Raw genomic sequence first — 16869 nt, 5'->3', positions numbered from 1 at the left:
TCCTCTTCGACGGTACTTATATGTCAACATTGATCTTCATATCTCTCCTTAATCAGTGCTTGGATTTATATTAGTTTTAGGATTTTTTTTTTTGGTTTTGGCCCAGTCATTCTTTTTTGATATTTTATTGCAATTTTTGTTTAGTTTACTGCATTGAAGAACTGTTTAATTTTCTGTCACATTTTTGATTCCAGGAGAGAAGCATTGCAATAATGTTTAGAGTAATTCAGCAGTACCCGCGCCTGGTGCCTGGATGTGCTTTGAACTATGGTGCTAGATTCTATTCTGAAAGTGCTGGCCTTTTGTCGACACAATTGGATGAAAAATGGAAAAAGATCTGGAAATCACATCCTCCTAGAGCAGATGCTGCTACTAGTGATACGTCCAAGGGAAAATATTTTGTTTTGTCCATGTTTCCATATCCATCAGGAATCCTTCATATCGGCCATCTCCGTGTATATACTATTAGCGATGTGCTAGCAAGATATAGACGACTGAGTGGATACGATGTAATTCATCCAATGGGTTGGGATGCTTTTGGACTGCCAGCAGAGAATGCTGCTATAGAGCGTAATGTGGACCCTGCTGTTTGGACCTACTCCAACATTGAGAAAATGAGGGCACAAATGGATATAATGCTGGCTGATCTTGATTGGGATAAAGAGGTCATTACATGTTCTCCAGAATATTATAAGTTCACTCAGAAACTGTTTATTATGTTGTATGAGTCAGGCTACGCTTATAGAAAGGAGGCAGTTGTAAACTGGGATCCTATAGAGAAGACTGTGTTAGCCAATGAACAGGTTGATAATGAAGGAAGATCCTGGAGATCTGGTGCCATTGTCGAAAAGAAAAAGCTGGAGCAGTGGTTCTTGGCTATTACCAAGTTGGCACCCCAGCTGCTGGACGATCTGAAAGTTCTTGATAAATGGCCCAAAAAAGTCAAGACAATGCAGAGAAACTGGATAGGCAAATCTGAAGGTGCTGAGATCCAGTTTCTGTTCAATCCTTCTTCTGAGAATGGACTTATCTCAAAGCTTGGTTTAGATCGTGTATCTGCTTTCACAACCAGACCAGATACTCTTTTTGGTGTGGATTATGTGGCACTATCTCTCAACCACCCTGTTTCCGAGTGGTACTCAAAACAACATCCTCAACTGGCCAAGTTCCTGGAAGAGGCTAAAAATTTACCTGAAGATTCTAAGGCCGGGTTCAAAATTCCTGGCTTGTTTTTATCTAATCCGCTAACTCCTGATACCTACGATATTCCTGTGTTTGTTGCTCCTTATGTGATTGGCGATTATGGACATGGTGCAGTGATGGGTTGTCCGGGCCATGATCTTAGAGATAACGCTTTCTGGGCAGAGAATAACCCCGGTGTCGAACCATCTGTTGTTGTACGCCCAGCAAGCGATACTGTAGCTCCCGGTGAGATTTTTGCTGGAAAAGATGGTATTCTAAATGAAAAGTCGGGCCAGTTTGCTGGTCTCACATCTAAAGAAGGAGGTTCGGCCATCATTGACTATGTATCCAAATTGAATGGACTGGCATCCAAAACAACTCAACTCAAATTGCGTGATTGGCTCATTAGTCGTCAACGTTTCTGGGGTGCTCCGATTCCTATGATTCATTGTGAAACAGACTGTGGAATTGTTCCTGTACCAGAAGAAGACCTGCCAGTATTGCTTCCCGATGGATTAGGTGCTCCATTATCAACTAGTGAGGAATTTACTAAGACCACATGTCCTAAATGTGGAGGACCTGCTCACCGTGATACCGATACTATGGATACTTTTATGGACTCTTCGTGGTATTTTTTCCGTTACACAGATCCTAAGAACCCAAACCAGCTGTTCGACTACGAAAAAGCGTCAACTCTGATGCCCGTTGACTTGTATATTGGTGGTGTGGAGCACGCGATTCTGCATTTGCTCTACTCTCGATTCATATCCAAGTTTCTCGCCGAAACCGGAGCATGGTCCGGTGGTGATTTGAATGGAGAGCCTATCAAACGACTTGTAACTCAAGGAATGGTACATGGTAGAACCCTGATCGATGGCGAGACTGGGAGGTTCTTGAAACCCGAGGAAGTTGATGAGTCGAATCCTCAAGTGGGTCCTATTATTAAGAGTACCGGCAAGGTTGCTGAAATCAGTAGCGAGAAAATGTCGAAATCCAAGTTCAACGGAGCAGATCCTGTCAAGTGTATAACCAGCCATGGTGCTGATGCTACTCGTGCGCACATTCTGTTCCAGGCTCCAGTGAGCGACGTTCTAAACTGGGAGGAGCAACGTATCGTTGGAATTGAGAGATGGCTGGCAAGAGTTCAATCCGCCGTAGACTCTACAATTGAAAAGGGGCTGGATACTACTAGTGAACTGGATGTCTCGAAACTGAGCGCTGAAGACGTTAAACTGTGGAATGAAGTTCAAAAGAAGATCGAGCAAATAACCGCTGCTCTTCACGAAGACCTGTCTATGAACACACTTATCTCTGACTACATGAAACTTACAAGAACCATACTCAATGGACTCGAATCACCCACCACCTCACCCGCCGTTCTTTATAAGAGTACCAAGACTCTGTTACAGCTTATCTCACCTGTCACTCCTGCGAATGCCGAGGAAGGCTGGGAAAAGCTGCTTAAAGCCGACGGCAAGGAATGGACTACCATATTCAATCAGCGATGGCCTCAGCCTTCACCTATCGAAGTTACTATAAAGGCGTCTGGAAAGCACCGAATAATCATCAATGGAAAATCGGTTTTTGAACTTGAAATTACCGATACTAGCATTTCAGACGATGAACTCATCGCTCTCATCAGATCCAACGGCGGCGACGAGCACCTCGCTGGAAAGACCATCAAACGGGTCATCCGCCCTGACGGCAAGCCTGCTGTCTCTCTCATTGCTGCATAACTGTAAATACTAAACTTGTACATAGACCCGTCGTCTATCTCATTGATGCATAACTGTAAATACTAAACTTGTACATGGACCAATAGCATATCAACTTAAAATCAACCTGCGAGGTTAATTTCTTTTTCACCGCCGATCTGTACCTGAGCCATGCAGGGTCCCCTGCTGCCTCCGGTAGTTGGGGCTCCGCCCAGACCCCGCTACTCCTCTCGCTTCGCTCGAGTCTGGTGTGGCTTCCGCCGCCGGGCTTAGTTCCTGGAGAAAAACCAGTTTGCAGGGGGCTGTGAGCTGTTCGCGAAGCTAGCACAATCCCGTCCGGGGCGGATCCGGCCACCGGAGGCAGTCAGAAACCCCAATTTCTTTTATTCACGAAAAAGAACGAGTAAATTAGCACAACCCTGGGTTCATAACTTGAAATTTGAAGGTTTTGAATACCGGCAGGGACAAAAGTGCGGCGAAAGATACCAGACCCACTGGCGACTCCTGGTACGTCTCTGGGGGGCCTTAAAGCAATGACTCGAGCGCAGCGAGAGGAGCAGTGGGGTCCGGGCCGAGCCCCAGCCGCCAGAGGTATTCCCACCTCCCCCTGGGTGGATTTTTGCAGGTGATCCAGGAGTCGGGTCACAGTACGGGTCAGCCTTGCGGGTCGTTTTATGCAACAGCTTCGCGATGCAGCATGTGTTTCATGTTGGAACTGTAGAAAGTGATATAAGTGATATACCAGCAATTGCAATTTGTAGGAGTGAAAAATGTCCGACGATGAGGACTTTATGATGTCCGCTGATGAGGACGACGTAAGTTTAGCTGTTTCTGGGCTGTGAGCTCCAGAACTCGATATACTAACATAATTTCTAGTATAACTTCGACTATGAAGATGATGACGACGAGGCTATGGACGAGAACAACCAGGAGGGTTTAGATTTGGTGAGTAGTACTTGAGATGAGCCAATACGACAATGAATGATATGAGTTGAAATATCTAACTGAGGACAGGAAAATAAATATTATAATGCCAAGGGTCAGTATATTTGCACTTAAGCGGACGAAAGGGGACCACTACTAACATAGTGCAGCGTTGAAAGAAGATGAACCAAGAGAAGCAGTTGAGCAGTTTATTGCTGCTTCTGAGGAAGATTCAAGCTCGGAATGGGCTTTTAAATCTCTGAAACAGGCTATTAAACTGTCGTTTAAATTTGGTGACAAGAACAAGGTTCTTAAATTATACAGCTCGTTTATGGACCGAATGACGAGCCCGGTAATTACCAAAAACTACGCTGAAAAGTCGCTGAACAATATAATTGAGAGAATTACATGCGACGACCTGGACTTTATGGATAAAATATATACGACAACTCTGGACAAATTAAAAGCCAAGCAAGAGAATGATAGACTATGGATCCGAACCAGTCTGAAACTGGCCAACTTGTACATTTCCCGAGAACTAGTTGACAAAGCACAAGATCTTGTCAATGAACTCATGGAAGTGTGTCATCAAACTAATAGTGGCTCGGATACAATTATGTCGACATATCTGCTCGAAATATACGCCCTGGAGATTCAGGTATGTATGCTAACGGGTAACATCAAACGGCTCAAAGAGCTATATAGTAAAACTCTCAACGTGACGACGGCAGTGCTCCATCCACGAATTCTAGGAGTTATTAGAGAGTGTGGAGGCAAAATGCACATGCAAGAAAAGAAATGGGATATTGCTCGCGAAGACTTCTTCGAGAGCTTTAAGAACTACGACGAAGCCGGTTCACTGCACCGAACCCAGGTCCTGAAATATTACGTTCTCGCCTGTATGCTGTCTGAGAGCGGGATTAATCCGTTTGAATCCCAAGAAACCAAACCGTATAAAGACGATCCTCAAGTGTCTGTTATTGTCCAGCTGGTCGATGTGTTCCAAAAGTCGGATGTAGAAGGTTTCAACGAGCTCATGAAGACTCACAGGGCAGAAATCATGTCCGACTCTTTCTTTGCCAACTTTCTCGACGATATAGTTCTGTCGATTCGGTCTCTAGGAGTTCTCAATCTCGTTAAACCATACCGACGAGTTTCTCTGGACCATATCCAGAACATACTAGGAGTCGACCAAGCAACACTCGTGGAGATCATAGTTGGTCTGATTCTCGACGACCGACTTCCAAACACCAAAATCGATCTCACTAACGGCTTTATTGACCTGAACATCACCAACCAGTCGGCTTCTGTCTCTTCATCAAAACAAGACACTCGTTTCTCAACATCCACCTCTTCTAACAACGTGGCACCTCTACCCTCTCGCTACTACGAATCCGACCGAGACAGTGCCCAACAGCAAGAACAACAGAACCTGGTCCGTGCCTCGTCCGACGCAGTCGCCATGGCCGGCCTTTCCTCCACGTCAAACACCTCCACCACAACATCCCACACCGACTCTCAACGTCCAGTCTCACTGGCCCACTGGCTCGGCTCTCTCGAACGTCTCCACTCTGCTATCCACGCATAACCCCTCTTATTTATATCTAATTGCAATTCTTTTTTTTCTGACGAATATCCAGACTACTATCTCCAGCTGATCTTGCGGAGGATCTGGCATGGATGTAGTTGACTCAACATGCGCTTGCCCGACTAATAACTGATCGTGCAAAGGATCTGGCGTGGATGTAGTTAATTCGACATGGGCTTGCCCGACTAATATCTCCAGATGGTCGACCTCAATCAGTATATCCTTTGGTATTAGACTCGATATTTCTTAACAAATGATCCGCCTCCGGCAGTTAGGGCTCCTCCCCAAAGCCCTCGCACCCCACGAAACGACTCGAGCGGAGCGAGAGGAGCAGCGGGGTCTGGGGCGCAGCCCCAGCCGCCGGAGGCATACCCGTCAGTAGTAATAGTAGTACAAAAATCGTGAGTATACTAGAAAGCAAACATAAATAACATAAATATCTCACAGGACTAGGCAGAGGCCTTTTCCTGTGGGGGGTTGGTTTTTGTGGTGGAGCTGTGCTCTTCGGCCTCCTCGATCTCCTCGGGGGGGTGCTCAGGCTCCTCGACCCGTTGCTCGTAGATGATGGGCTCGTCGAACTGCTTGGAGTCGTAGTTTCGGCGGATCTCGACGTAGTCGTATGCAAATTCACCGATCTGGTCCTCGTCAATCCCTCCACGTTCGCCGTCTTCGGTGACTCGTAGATGGCAGCCGGGAATGTAGTTGACGGCGTAGCAGATTAATAGCGTCACCACGAAACAGTAGCCCATACAGGCACACAGGTATGCAAATTGCTTGTACAACTGCTTCCAGTTGTGGCTCATCCATCCGCCAGGGTGCACAGTCACCCCGTCAAGACCAATGATCCAGGTCTCGGCGAAAAGTCCGTTGAAAAGCAGTCCAATAATACCGGCCATGGCGTGCTCGGCAAAGGTATCCATAGAATCGTCGGCATGGATCAGGTACTTGATCTGGGTCGAGAAGTTACAAACAATACCAGCAGTGGCTCCCAGAATTACCGATGCCCACATGGGAATATTACCAGCAGCAGGAGTGGCAGCCACCAGGCCGGAAATAATTCCTGAACAGATGGCCACAGTAGACCACTTCTTTTCCAGTCTGAAATCGAGCAGACACCAGGCCATGGCTCCGAAAGCAGCACAAAGGTTTGAGTTCCAAACGGCATATACAGCACGCAGGTTGGCACCCAGAGCAGAACCACCGTTGAATCCCAGCCATCCAAACCACAGAAGAACCGTACCTAGAGTCACTAAAGACACGTTGTGAGGTCTGAAATTAAGCAGCAGTTGCTCTTTACGTCTGCCGAGAGCGATACTGTATGCAAGACCAGCTACACCAGAACCGATTTCAACAGGGCCTCCACCAGCAAAATCAAGCACTCCCCATTGTGCACCAGCCCATCCGTTAGGACCCCAGGCCCAGCATGCCAATGGACAGTACACAAGAGTGGCCCACAAGAAAGTGACTACCATTGCAGGGAACAGTCTACCTCGTTCAGCAGCTCCTCCCATGACAATAGCTACTGTTACTGCCTGGAACATACCCTGGTATCCAGCAAAAAGTAACTCGGGATATGTAGCATCACCACCTAATACATGTCTCATGCCAAATTGATAAAGATTTCCGATATATCCATTAGTGGCCGTGGGCGAGAATGTTAATGAATATCCCCAGAAATACCACTGGAAAATACCTACACATCCGGCTGACAAAGTGAACCAGATCATCGACAGAGCCGATTTCCTTCGCGCTAAACCGGAATATAAGAATCCCAGTCCTGGAATCATGATGAATACCATGCAGGTTGATACCATCAGATATCCTACATCACCGGTATCGAAGTTGAAGTTGGTAGACGAGTCACCTCGAGCCACTATTCCTAGCCGAGCTCGATTTAGGTCTTCCGCCACTTTATATGAATGCATGATGAGAGTTGAATGCTAATAAGAAAAAAAATCGTTCGATCCGTCCAAGCTCTAATGACGGTCGGTCACTAAGGTTCACGGAATATAAACACCCCAAAACAAAAGTTATACAAAATTCGAACAAAAAAGTTTGAACCCCAAGAATAAAAAGATGAAAATAAAGAAAAATGGAAAACAGGAAAAATGAGAAAAAAAATTTTAAAACAAAGATCCGAAGTTAGTGAATCACTTCAAGAATGAAAATAAATAAAGTTGTCGAAAATAATATCGATCGAAGTTCAGGACTCTGTTGAAGAAGAAACCCGGAAAAAATCAATCTTCAATAGAAACGGCACTTTCCAGATAAAAATATATCAAATCCTAAACAAAAGGCACAAATAATGTAAAGAATCAAAAAAAAAAGTGTTGCAAACTAGACCGACCGAACTATATCGAAAACAAGATCGAAAGCAACAACAACGAGCCAGCGACTGCGGGTTGAAATCAGATCAAGCAACTTTGCTCGGATAAACAAGTCGTAGTCACCAGCTTAGACTCAACTAACCAGTGATATTTTGCTTTTCTGTCTATTGCCTTTGGCTCAAACTCAATAATAACAGCCAACCGACTAAAACCAATTAGTTGTATTTATTAGTCAACTATAAAAACTCCCATTATAGGCGATCCCAAGATATATATATAAACCACCTCACAATACCAAAATCTCTCAATGTAGTCTGTGGTCTTAGATATGGTTTATTTTTTTGCAGAAAAAGGCATCTTGAAAAAAACAAACTATACCCTGGAAGCAGAGTGATTGGCTCGATAATCGGGTGCAAATGTTAAATCAATTGCCGAGAAAAGTTCATCATGCAGGTCCGTTAAAATATTCTAGTCAAACCGGCAGAATAGTCGCCTTTATCCTCGCTACAGTGATAGCGGTCTCGGCCTAGCTACTGCTGCCCAGTCGACGCTTGTCCAGCGGGCTCGGAGAAGGGGGTTCTGCCTCCGGCGGCTGGGGCGCTGCTCCAGACCCCGCTGTGCTCGCTTCGCGAGCGTCTGAGACGTCCGGTTGGACCTGGGTTTAGGATCTGATGGGGATTATGTGGTTTTGGGGGTGAGGGACTAGTGGTGGGAAGAGCTGATGGGTGGATGAAATGATTTGGCTGGTCGGCGGTCGAGACTGCTGCAACTGCTGCTGGATATGCGGTCATCGCTATCTCTTCCCTTTAGGTCTCTTTTAAACTTTTACTCGCTTTTTTTATTGTTACAGCCAAGGTATAGAGTTACTAGTGCAAGTGTGGTGAAAAATTCTTCTTGATACTGTTAATAACGCTTCAGTAGCAGCAGAAACAACAGCTGCTTCTTTATCATAACCTGAAGTACTATTGGGAATTTATTTGACGGCGTAATCAACCTCCTAATCGTATTTACCTCGTACAATAAAAGCGAAGCAACAACTGACATTCTCACTCTTATCTGCCAGCAGCACCGCAATACTGCATAACCAACCAGCATCAATAGCAGCACGATCAAGTGCCAAGCTCATGGTCTCTTTTCCCACTTATAACCCCTCTTTTGTCTGTCCCAGTACCGGCACATGCCGGCCAAACGCTATCTCAGCCTAGTCTCAGTAGTACTTCTGAGTATTGTGCTCATATAAATCTGCATTCTTATGCTTGGACTACTTCTCCTGATTCTGCCTATTCTGCCTATTCTGCTTGATGAGTCGTCCGTCTCGTCTGCATCTACCTCATCGAATGCATATAAGAATATCTGTTTTAGTGCTATACAGCCGGAGAGATAGACTTCTGCTCGAGCTGATTGGCTACAGATAACTAACACGGCTGGCTAAATATGCAGGATAATAAGCATCTTCGCCAGTCCGAGACCAGTCAGACCTAAATTGGAAAGAATAGGAAGAAAAAGTAAGCTTTTCATGTGCAGGGGGGGCATCTGCCAAACCGCCATCTAAGCCTTCAGCCACAGCCACAAACGCTATATCAGCAGTCTCTCTATTCAGCTCTACAGCTCTCAATATTTGACCCGATATTGGATATTTACCTTTAGCTGAGGCTGACGTTGCTGGCTTGAAATATGTATATATAATCATTTCTGTTTTCTGTGATACCCTGCATCTCCTTGCATCCAGCCTGATAACAGTAGAGATACAGACAGATAGAGATAGAGGTATTTCTCGAATATTTCAGTATATCTTTCTATCTGAGTTTATATTCTTTTTCTTTTGTCCCAATATTATATATTGTTAAAGTATATGCGCTTTTGTTTTGGTTCACTGATACTATATACATTATGTATTATACACATAGATAAGCCATATTGTAAAATATACATAATCTGGCAGACTCGAATCTCCCTATTCTTCTAGACTGTCAACCGAGTCGTCTATATATATATATAAGTATCAACAGTATTTGGAACTAAATAAGGCCAAATAAGGGATTTAAAATTTCACGCAATATCTATCAGCCTGGCTGAAGATCAAAGACAATGCACATTTGAGTTAAAGAGTAATTACTTGGTGTTGGTTTGTACTGAATCTCAGACGTCTACCAAGTCTCAGAGTGCGAGTTCTCGGGATAACTCATTCAATTCAGATATCAGATATAAATGTCAGATATGAAATCCCAGACAAGAGACATAGACCCTAAATAATAAACAAACAACAGATAACAGGTATTAGACATACAGAAGTGGGGAATGTGGATCCCAGTCGGACATTCGTTTCAGACTCTTATCTCGATAAATTAATTATCTATCAGTTAACGCCACGAGCTTTCTTCGTAACTCTATTGTTACCTATCATGCTCCAGGCCCAGTTCAAGCTTAATATAAGGTTTGACTGGAAGCACAACGTGCGACTTCATTAGAGTTTGAGCCCGTTTTATGGCTCTCAGGAGTACACTATCAAGCCAACTATCTGCTCTCTCTCCAGTCTATCTCCCTTATCTACCTGCCAACTGCTCCTAAACTATCTTTTAGCAACCCAGCAAGGTATCTGGCGAACACCCCGGTTCGACTGTTTACATATTTCAGCTCGCCTGTCTTGGCCCAAATCTCGAGCTCCATGCCAGCCAGCGGCCTAACTCAGCTCTTACGGCTGTCGAAACCCGCTGACATCGGGTGCCATCCCATTTGTCTCAAGCCGTGAAACCGCCGGAGATAACCGGGTGGCTCATCCGACCCATGTCTCACAAGCGATGCAATGGCGATGAGCTCGCTGCAGGCCCCCTATCACTGTAGCGGGCCATACCACTTCACGGGAGACCTGCCTCCGGCGGCTGGGGCTCTACCCCAGACCCCGTGGCTCCTGCTTCGCAGGAGATGGCTAGGACCGTCGACGGAGCGATTTGGCCTCCGGCGGCTGGGGCTCTGCCCCAGACCCCGTAGCTCCTGCTTCGCAGGAGATGACTGGGACCGTCGACGAAACGACTCGAGCGCAGCGAGAGGAGCAACCAGGGTCTGGGGCGGAGCCCCAGCCGCCGGAGGCAGTGCACCCCCCGGAGAACGTGTGAATTAGTTTATTAAATACGGAGATAATTGATTAGAAAATGTCGGGAGCGATTGTCTTGATAGACTTGTTCTGGCGGTACTGCCAGTAGTCGCGGGTTGGAGTGTAGTACTCCTCGCCGGTGACGGGGTGCACGTCTTTCTTGAACCACAGCGGTTTGTATTCGACGCCCGATTGCTCGCGGAGTCGGCGGGCCGCTCGCTGTTTTTCTTCGACTCGCTTTTTCTCGTCGGCAGCTGCGTCGTAGCGTCCTTCTTCCATGGCCCTTTGGTCGGGCCGAAGTCGTGTGTCGGTAGGGGCAATGTATCTTGCAAGTTTGTCGGGAAGGTCGTTGAGGGTAATGGCGAACGCGGTCAGGTTGAATGGTGCTGGAGGTCGATCGTGTACTTTCCAGAGAAGAATGGCGTTGATATTGGCTGACGAGGTAGGGGCATTACTGTCGCCTGCTGGTAGTTTGACTCCATCACCAGTAGACTCTTGGCCCTTGACAATACGTCTGGCAATGATTTTATCGTTCCATCTGCCACCAACAATCCATTCTTCTTTTCCAGATGGACTGACGATTCTTCCCTTCAACTCATAGGCGTTCTTACCGCTCCAGCCACGAGGCTTGAAATTCACGGTACATTTGTATCCCAGAGTGTGGTTGATGATATCCATATCACCGTAGTTGTCTACAATAGGGGACCCGGTGATGATGCCAACAACACTACTGGTGACTTTTTTGAACGAGTACAATTCTTCTTCGACTCCAGCTCCGGCATCAGGACGCAGGGTCAGGTACCATCGACCAAGTGGATTGATGTCGAAACTGCGGCCATAGAACTGGGATTTCACATTCGATGCACCATAGAAGTCCCATTTAGGTGCCTCAGCGTACAAAGCTCCAATTGGAGGGTGGTGACTCACCTGCTCGGAAAACAACCGGTATCCACAGTCGGGTCGGCAGTATTCAAATGTCTCACCGAGCAGTGGGTTGAATGGTTTGGCAATCCGGTTTATAGTTGATGAGTAGGAACTGGCTGCAAACGCTGCAACATGAGCGAGTCGAAGAGCTGGGTCGTCGACGATCTTGGCTCCTCGGTCAAGAATATCGGTGTATTCCATGTCTTCAGCAGATCGTTGCAACAGATTGGTACACTCATTGAACGACACAGGAAGCGTCATTTTAGTCATGTCTTTGCCGATTAAACTCTTGAGAACCCCCCACAAACTGATCTTGGGCCGGTCGTCTGCATCCAGTTTCAGTCTCTTACGAGGTCCATCTTCATACCCAGCAAAAGAGTCTTGTCCGGTAATCAGCTGTTTCTTCTTTTCCTGTACAGAAGTGAGATCTGACTCGACTGCTAAGGTTTCGGCAGAAGTGGATTCGTGGATAGTGGCTAGAGAGGCGCCTTTTTCATCCAGGGTGTCTGTGACTTCGGGCAGGGTATCAAAGAACTCGTCATCGTCGTCGTCAGAATCGTCAGACTCTTCATTACTGGTAATAGTAGGTCGGTTGATATCGGATTTAGACGCTTGACCGGCAGCAGTGATAGTAGGATTAGGTGGAACCGAGTCACCAGTTTTCGAGGTGGATCCCTCGTCTGACGAGGCAGTAGTGGCAGCGATTCCAGCTCCAACACCAGCGACCACACCAGCCATTGCAGAACCAGCAGCTGCAGCTGTAGTAGAGACTCCACTGTTATCTGATGGTGAAGTGACCCTGGCCTGAGCAGACTGCGCTTCTCTCAACAGCTTGGTAGCTTCTTTTCTCTTTTGCAAAGCTGAATGTAAATCGCCCTGGATTTTCTGGTGCTCCAGTTCAAGATCACGAAGGTTCTTGGCCCACAGTCGTTCTTTCGTCTCGGCCTGGTCAATCTTTTGCTGGTAGTATCTCTCTTGAGCATTAAACTGCTTGGCATGCTGTTTGGCAACTGATTCCAATGTCTCAATACTGGCAGACATAGCAGACAAACTATCGTCGAGTTCCTTGCTAGTCAACCCACCAGGCTGATTATCGATGTTTTTCTGGTTCTTAGCACGAATTAGCGTCAACAAATCACGAATAGCATTGGCCTCGAGTGTTATTGAGTCTTCAAAACGGCCCCATTTGAGGCCAGAGCCATTTCCGATCTCTTCGTCAAACGACTCGGGGTCGGTCAGACCCTCGCTATAGTCGTCATCGTCATCATCAACTACGTCCTCATCCTCAGGCAGAATATCGTCGACAAGTTTGGTACTGCTATTTAAACCAATACCGCCAAGTCCTCGAGACTCGGCATCGTCGTGTAGGTTCATAGTCCCAGATATGATTTTACTGTTAGTACTGGCAAACATTTCGCTTGCCGAGTGACTTCGCGAGTGACTACTAGAAGACGGTGACCGTCGTGAAGACGATGATATCCGACTAGACCCTGACGATGTATTGGGAACTGTCAATGTCGAGTTCTCGTCACCACGAGCAGCTGCTCCTGCACTACCTGATCTGGTAACACCAGTAGCAGTGGTCGATGTAGTAGCATTAGTTCGTGCTGAAGAAACCGAACCGCTAGTTCCTGATCGTCTTAAATCAGTAGAACCGGTAGAACTGGCTGATAATGCTGTACCACTGCCATTCTTCAACCGATCTTGATCCTTGGCATACTGAATGGCATTCTGCAACGCCCATACCCATCGGTTAGTTTCCACAGGATGATTACCTTTCAAATGGAATTTAGAATTGCTTCCTCGAATAACCACTTCAAAACGAAGCTTTTCTGACGAGTCTAAATGCAATTTTGCTTCCTTCAAATTCACAGACCCTCGGCATGCTCGTTGTATATCATCCTGTCGTTTGTAATAACTGAGCACACCATTTTCCAAAACAAACCATCTCAACTTGTATCCTCCAGTAAAATTGGTCCATTTTTTCAAGTACCCTTTCATATTAGGACTCTCACCAGACACTCGTGGCCCTCCAGCCACCGCTCCACCAGGACCACTCCCACCAGCCTTGTCTCCATTACCAATTATCACTGTCTGTTCTTTCTTGGCAGCTTTCAACATTTTCTTAATTGTATCGTCTTTAGTCACTTCAATTGGAAGCACCCCTTTAAAATCCCGTTTAAATGGATCTCCACCATGAGACAGGATAAATTCCACCATTTTCTTGTTCTTCTTTCTGACAAAATCATGCAGCACCGTACCTCCCGTCACCGGATCCTGACCATTGATATCCAAAAGAGCACTGGCACGAGGAATTGACAACAGCTCCTCCAGAGCAGCGGTATTCTCCTCATCCAGATACTTCTTCAGCAAAAACGCTACTTTTTCCACATACTGAGCACGGGCTATCTGCATAGCCTCTGCTATCTGTGGAGTCTTCGACAGCTCTACTGGCTGTTTCCCCTTGGAATTGACTATTGTATCATTAATCTGAGGCTGGTTGAGTAGCAATAATGCGATTTCTTGTCGGCCATACATAGCAGCCAGATGAAGTGGTGTATTGCCGTTGTTATCCTGAGTATTGACATCAATCTCACTAACAAACGGGTTACGGCTAGACAACAGCCATTCAATCGTTTGAAAACTCGAGATCTGGACTGCTGTGTGTAGCAATTGTCGGTCCGAACCAATTGCTTCTTTGTGTTCGTTATAAAGAGTCTCCAATTGGGCAATATTGCCCGACTTCAGCGCCGCTATCTTCTTCAACCTTAGAATCGACGACTCCAGCGAATCTACCCAAATCCGTTAGCCCACCTTCCTTCCCAATCAACCAATACCGACAACCCGACAACCCCTTGTCCTCAACCCCCTCTCACCCATCTCCACAACCTCTTCTGTCACCCTGCTTGTTCCTAACTGGGCTACTTACCGTTGATATCAGCTACCTCGTCATCACCAATATCCGGTGTGGGGTCTTCTTTCCTATCTCTGTTAGCAATTGACAGGTCGGGGTGTGCCTCCGGTGGCTGGGGCTCTGCCCCAGACCCCGTGGCTCCTCTCGCTTCGCTCGAGTCGACCATCGGGGAAGTCCAGTTTCGTATGGTTTGTTCGGGATGGGGCCGAGGTTCGGACTTCTCGGTTCTTGTTTCATGGCAATTTCCTGGCTAAATCCGCTCCAATTTTCACAAATTTCATTCCACAGACCCCTCAGCCACCCAACTACCCCCTCCAACCGACGAATTCCCTCCAACCAAGCCCCCAATCCCCCTCCAACTCCCCCACACCGCTCACAAAGCGAGCACAACGGGGGCGCAGTCGCCGGAGGCACCATCTCTCGGTACTCACAATTTATCTGCCATTGCAAATGTCTCGTTAGCCAACCGCCGGCTCAATTCAAAGTCGCAATTGCCGTTTCTCCACCGTCGCCAGTGGGTCCAAGGTGCTTGTTGCTCTTGTTTATTTTGATTTGCGATCTCAGTTCCGCCGATTTATGCTGCTGCTGCTCCGCCGCTCCTTGCACCTGCCAGTCCCAACTATAAATGCGGCCCGTGGCCTGCCAACTCAGGGGTAACTGCATCAGCCTCGCCAGGGCCCCCCTCTCCTCTCCCCCCGTCTCTCCCCTATCCAACCCCCTCTTCCAAACTCCTCTCCCTCCCATCTCTTTAAATCCCATCCACTTCAATCCGGGATCCACAAAACTGCCCCTCCGACATACCACACCTCCCTCCGGGGATCGGCAACGCAGGGTCTGGGGCCCTGCTTCACCCGGGTCGGGGAGTGGGTTCTAGAGACGGGGGCTTTGCCTCCGGCGGCTGGGGCTCCGCCCCAGACCCCGCTGCTCCTCTCGCTTCGCTCGAGTCGTTGCTTGGGGGTCCCTTCGCAGGATTAGAGCCGGTCGCGGAGCCAGGCAACGGCAGCCAATCACGGCAGCTGCTGCCCTTTTACCCCTTGTCAACCGCTCGACTGCCCCCCACGCAACGACTCGAGCGAAGCGAGAGGAGCAGCGGGGTCTGGGGCGGAGCCCCAGCCGCCGGAGGCAGGCCCCCCTGAGATCCCCCTGAATGTATAGCGCCGTGCGATTGTCGTCCGGGAAGTTACGTGCATGTGGAAATTGAAAATTTCAACTGGTGATCTGATTGAGAGGCAGGCCTGAGTGTGTGAATAATAGGAACCTGAACCAAAATGCTGAGATTGTCTGTGCAAAGAAAGGGTCTGCGTGTGGGTCTCGGCTCGGGGCTGAGAATGCTGAGCTCCAGTGGTGCTGCCAGATCTGCTGGTAATCGGCCTAGCCAGCAGCAGCCGAGCTCGGGGCCCGGATCCGGGTCCGGCAAGTTCGATGTCATGTCGTTTATTAACAGAATCGATGCTTTGTACGATGTTCAGAACAAAAAAGAACCTGTTCAGCTCAAAGATATGTCGATTTTGACCCCTACAAAACCCAAGTCGGAGTCTCGTCCTCGTTCAAATCAGACTGGTAACCAACGCGGTAACTTCAGAGGTGCTCAAAATGCTAACCAGAATGCCAACCAAAATGCCAGACAACGAAACAGAACCAACCAACGTAGCAGAAACAACAGCAATAATGGAACTGCCAATGCTGGATCTGCTGGCAATAACGGTCAGAACTCAAGAGGAGGTCCTGGATCCAACAGATCGTACCAATCACAAGGTCGTAATCAGACCTCGTACCAGGGCCAGAACCGTGGTAATAATAACAACTTCCAAAGATATAACAATCGCAACGATAGTTCGGAAGGAATCTCGTCGAATTTATCACACTCGTCACAAGAACAGCTTGATCTGCATGTAGCACCATCAAACAACCCATCAGTTCTGTCAGGCAACAACAGAGCTAATAGTTCGTCGTTCAACAGAACCAGACGGGCTTGGGGTGGTGCTGCTCCTCAGGAAGCCAAGACATTCCGTCAAGCCAGACCTGGTCAGAAACAGTCTTATAACTACAACTCATCAAGAACCGGAGTTCAGAACTTCCAAAAGCGAAACAATCTCAATAACCGTAACAAGAATGGAAGAAACAATCGATCACGAGAAGCTGCTAACCGGGCACGCCAGTCTGCTGCCTCGACTGATGGTTCTAACAAAACTGCATCTGGAATC

General features: G+C 47.3%; 4 protein-coding genes across 4 annotated transcripts; 2 read left to right on the top strand and 2 right to left on the bottom strand.

Moving 5' to 3' along the window:
• Nucleotides 1-212: 212 nt before the first annotated feature.
• NAM2 (leucine--tRNA ligase NAM2) lies at nucleotides 213-2918 on the top strand (the record flags this gene model as incomplete). Its single annotated transcript, XM_018880864.1, has 1 exon — nucleotides 213-2918. One exon carries the CDS (start codon nucleotides 213-215, stop codon nucleotides 2916-2918), a length of 2706 nt encoding a protein of 901 aa, XP_018733512.1.
• Nucleotides 2919-4161: 1243 nt separating this feature from the next.
• On the top strand, nucleotides 4162-5409 carry csn2 (COP9/signalosome complex subunit Csn2; the record flags this gene model as incomplete). Its single annotated transcript, XM_018880863.1, has 1 exon — nucleotides 4162-5409. One exon carries the CDS (start codon nucleotides 4162-4164, stop codon nucleotides 5407-5409), a length of 1248 nt encoding a protein of 415 aa, XP_018733511.1.
• A 449-nt stretch (nucleotides 5410-5858) lies between these two features.
• MEP3 (ammonium permease MEP3) lies at nucleotides 5859-7334 on the bottom strand (the record flags this gene model as incomplete). The annotated part of the gene is made up of 1 exon (XM_018880861.1): nucleotides 5859-7334. The coding sequence occupies one exon, from the start codon at nucleotides 7332-7334 to the stop codon at nucleotides 5859-5861; it is 1476 nt and encodes a 491-aa protein (XP_018733510.1).
• Nucleotides 7335-10878: 3544 nt separating this feature from the next.
• OSH2 (oxysterol-binding protein related protein OSH2) lies at nucleotides 10879-14289 on the bottom strand (the record flags this gene model as incomplete). The annotated part of the gene is made up of 1 exon (XM_018880860.1): nucleotides 10879-14289. The coding sequence occupies one exon, from the start codon at nucleotides 14287-14289 to the stop codon at nucleotides 10879-10881; it is 3411 nt and encodes a 1136-aa protein (XP_018733509.1).
• Between the last annotated feature and the right edge of the window lie 2580 nt (nucleotides 14290-16869).

The sequence above is a fragment of the Sugiyamaella lignohabitans genome, chromosome C (assembly GCF_001640025.1).
Source record: "Sugiyamaella lignohabitans strain CBS 10342 chromosome C, complete sequence".
Classification (NCBI taxonomy): Eukaryota; Fungi; Ascomycota; class Dipodascomycetes; order Dipodascales; family Trichomonascaceae; genus Sugiyamaella; species Sugiyamaella lignohabitans.
Note: the sequence above shows the minus strand (reverse complement) of the source record. Positions and strands in the feature narration are given on the sequence as shown.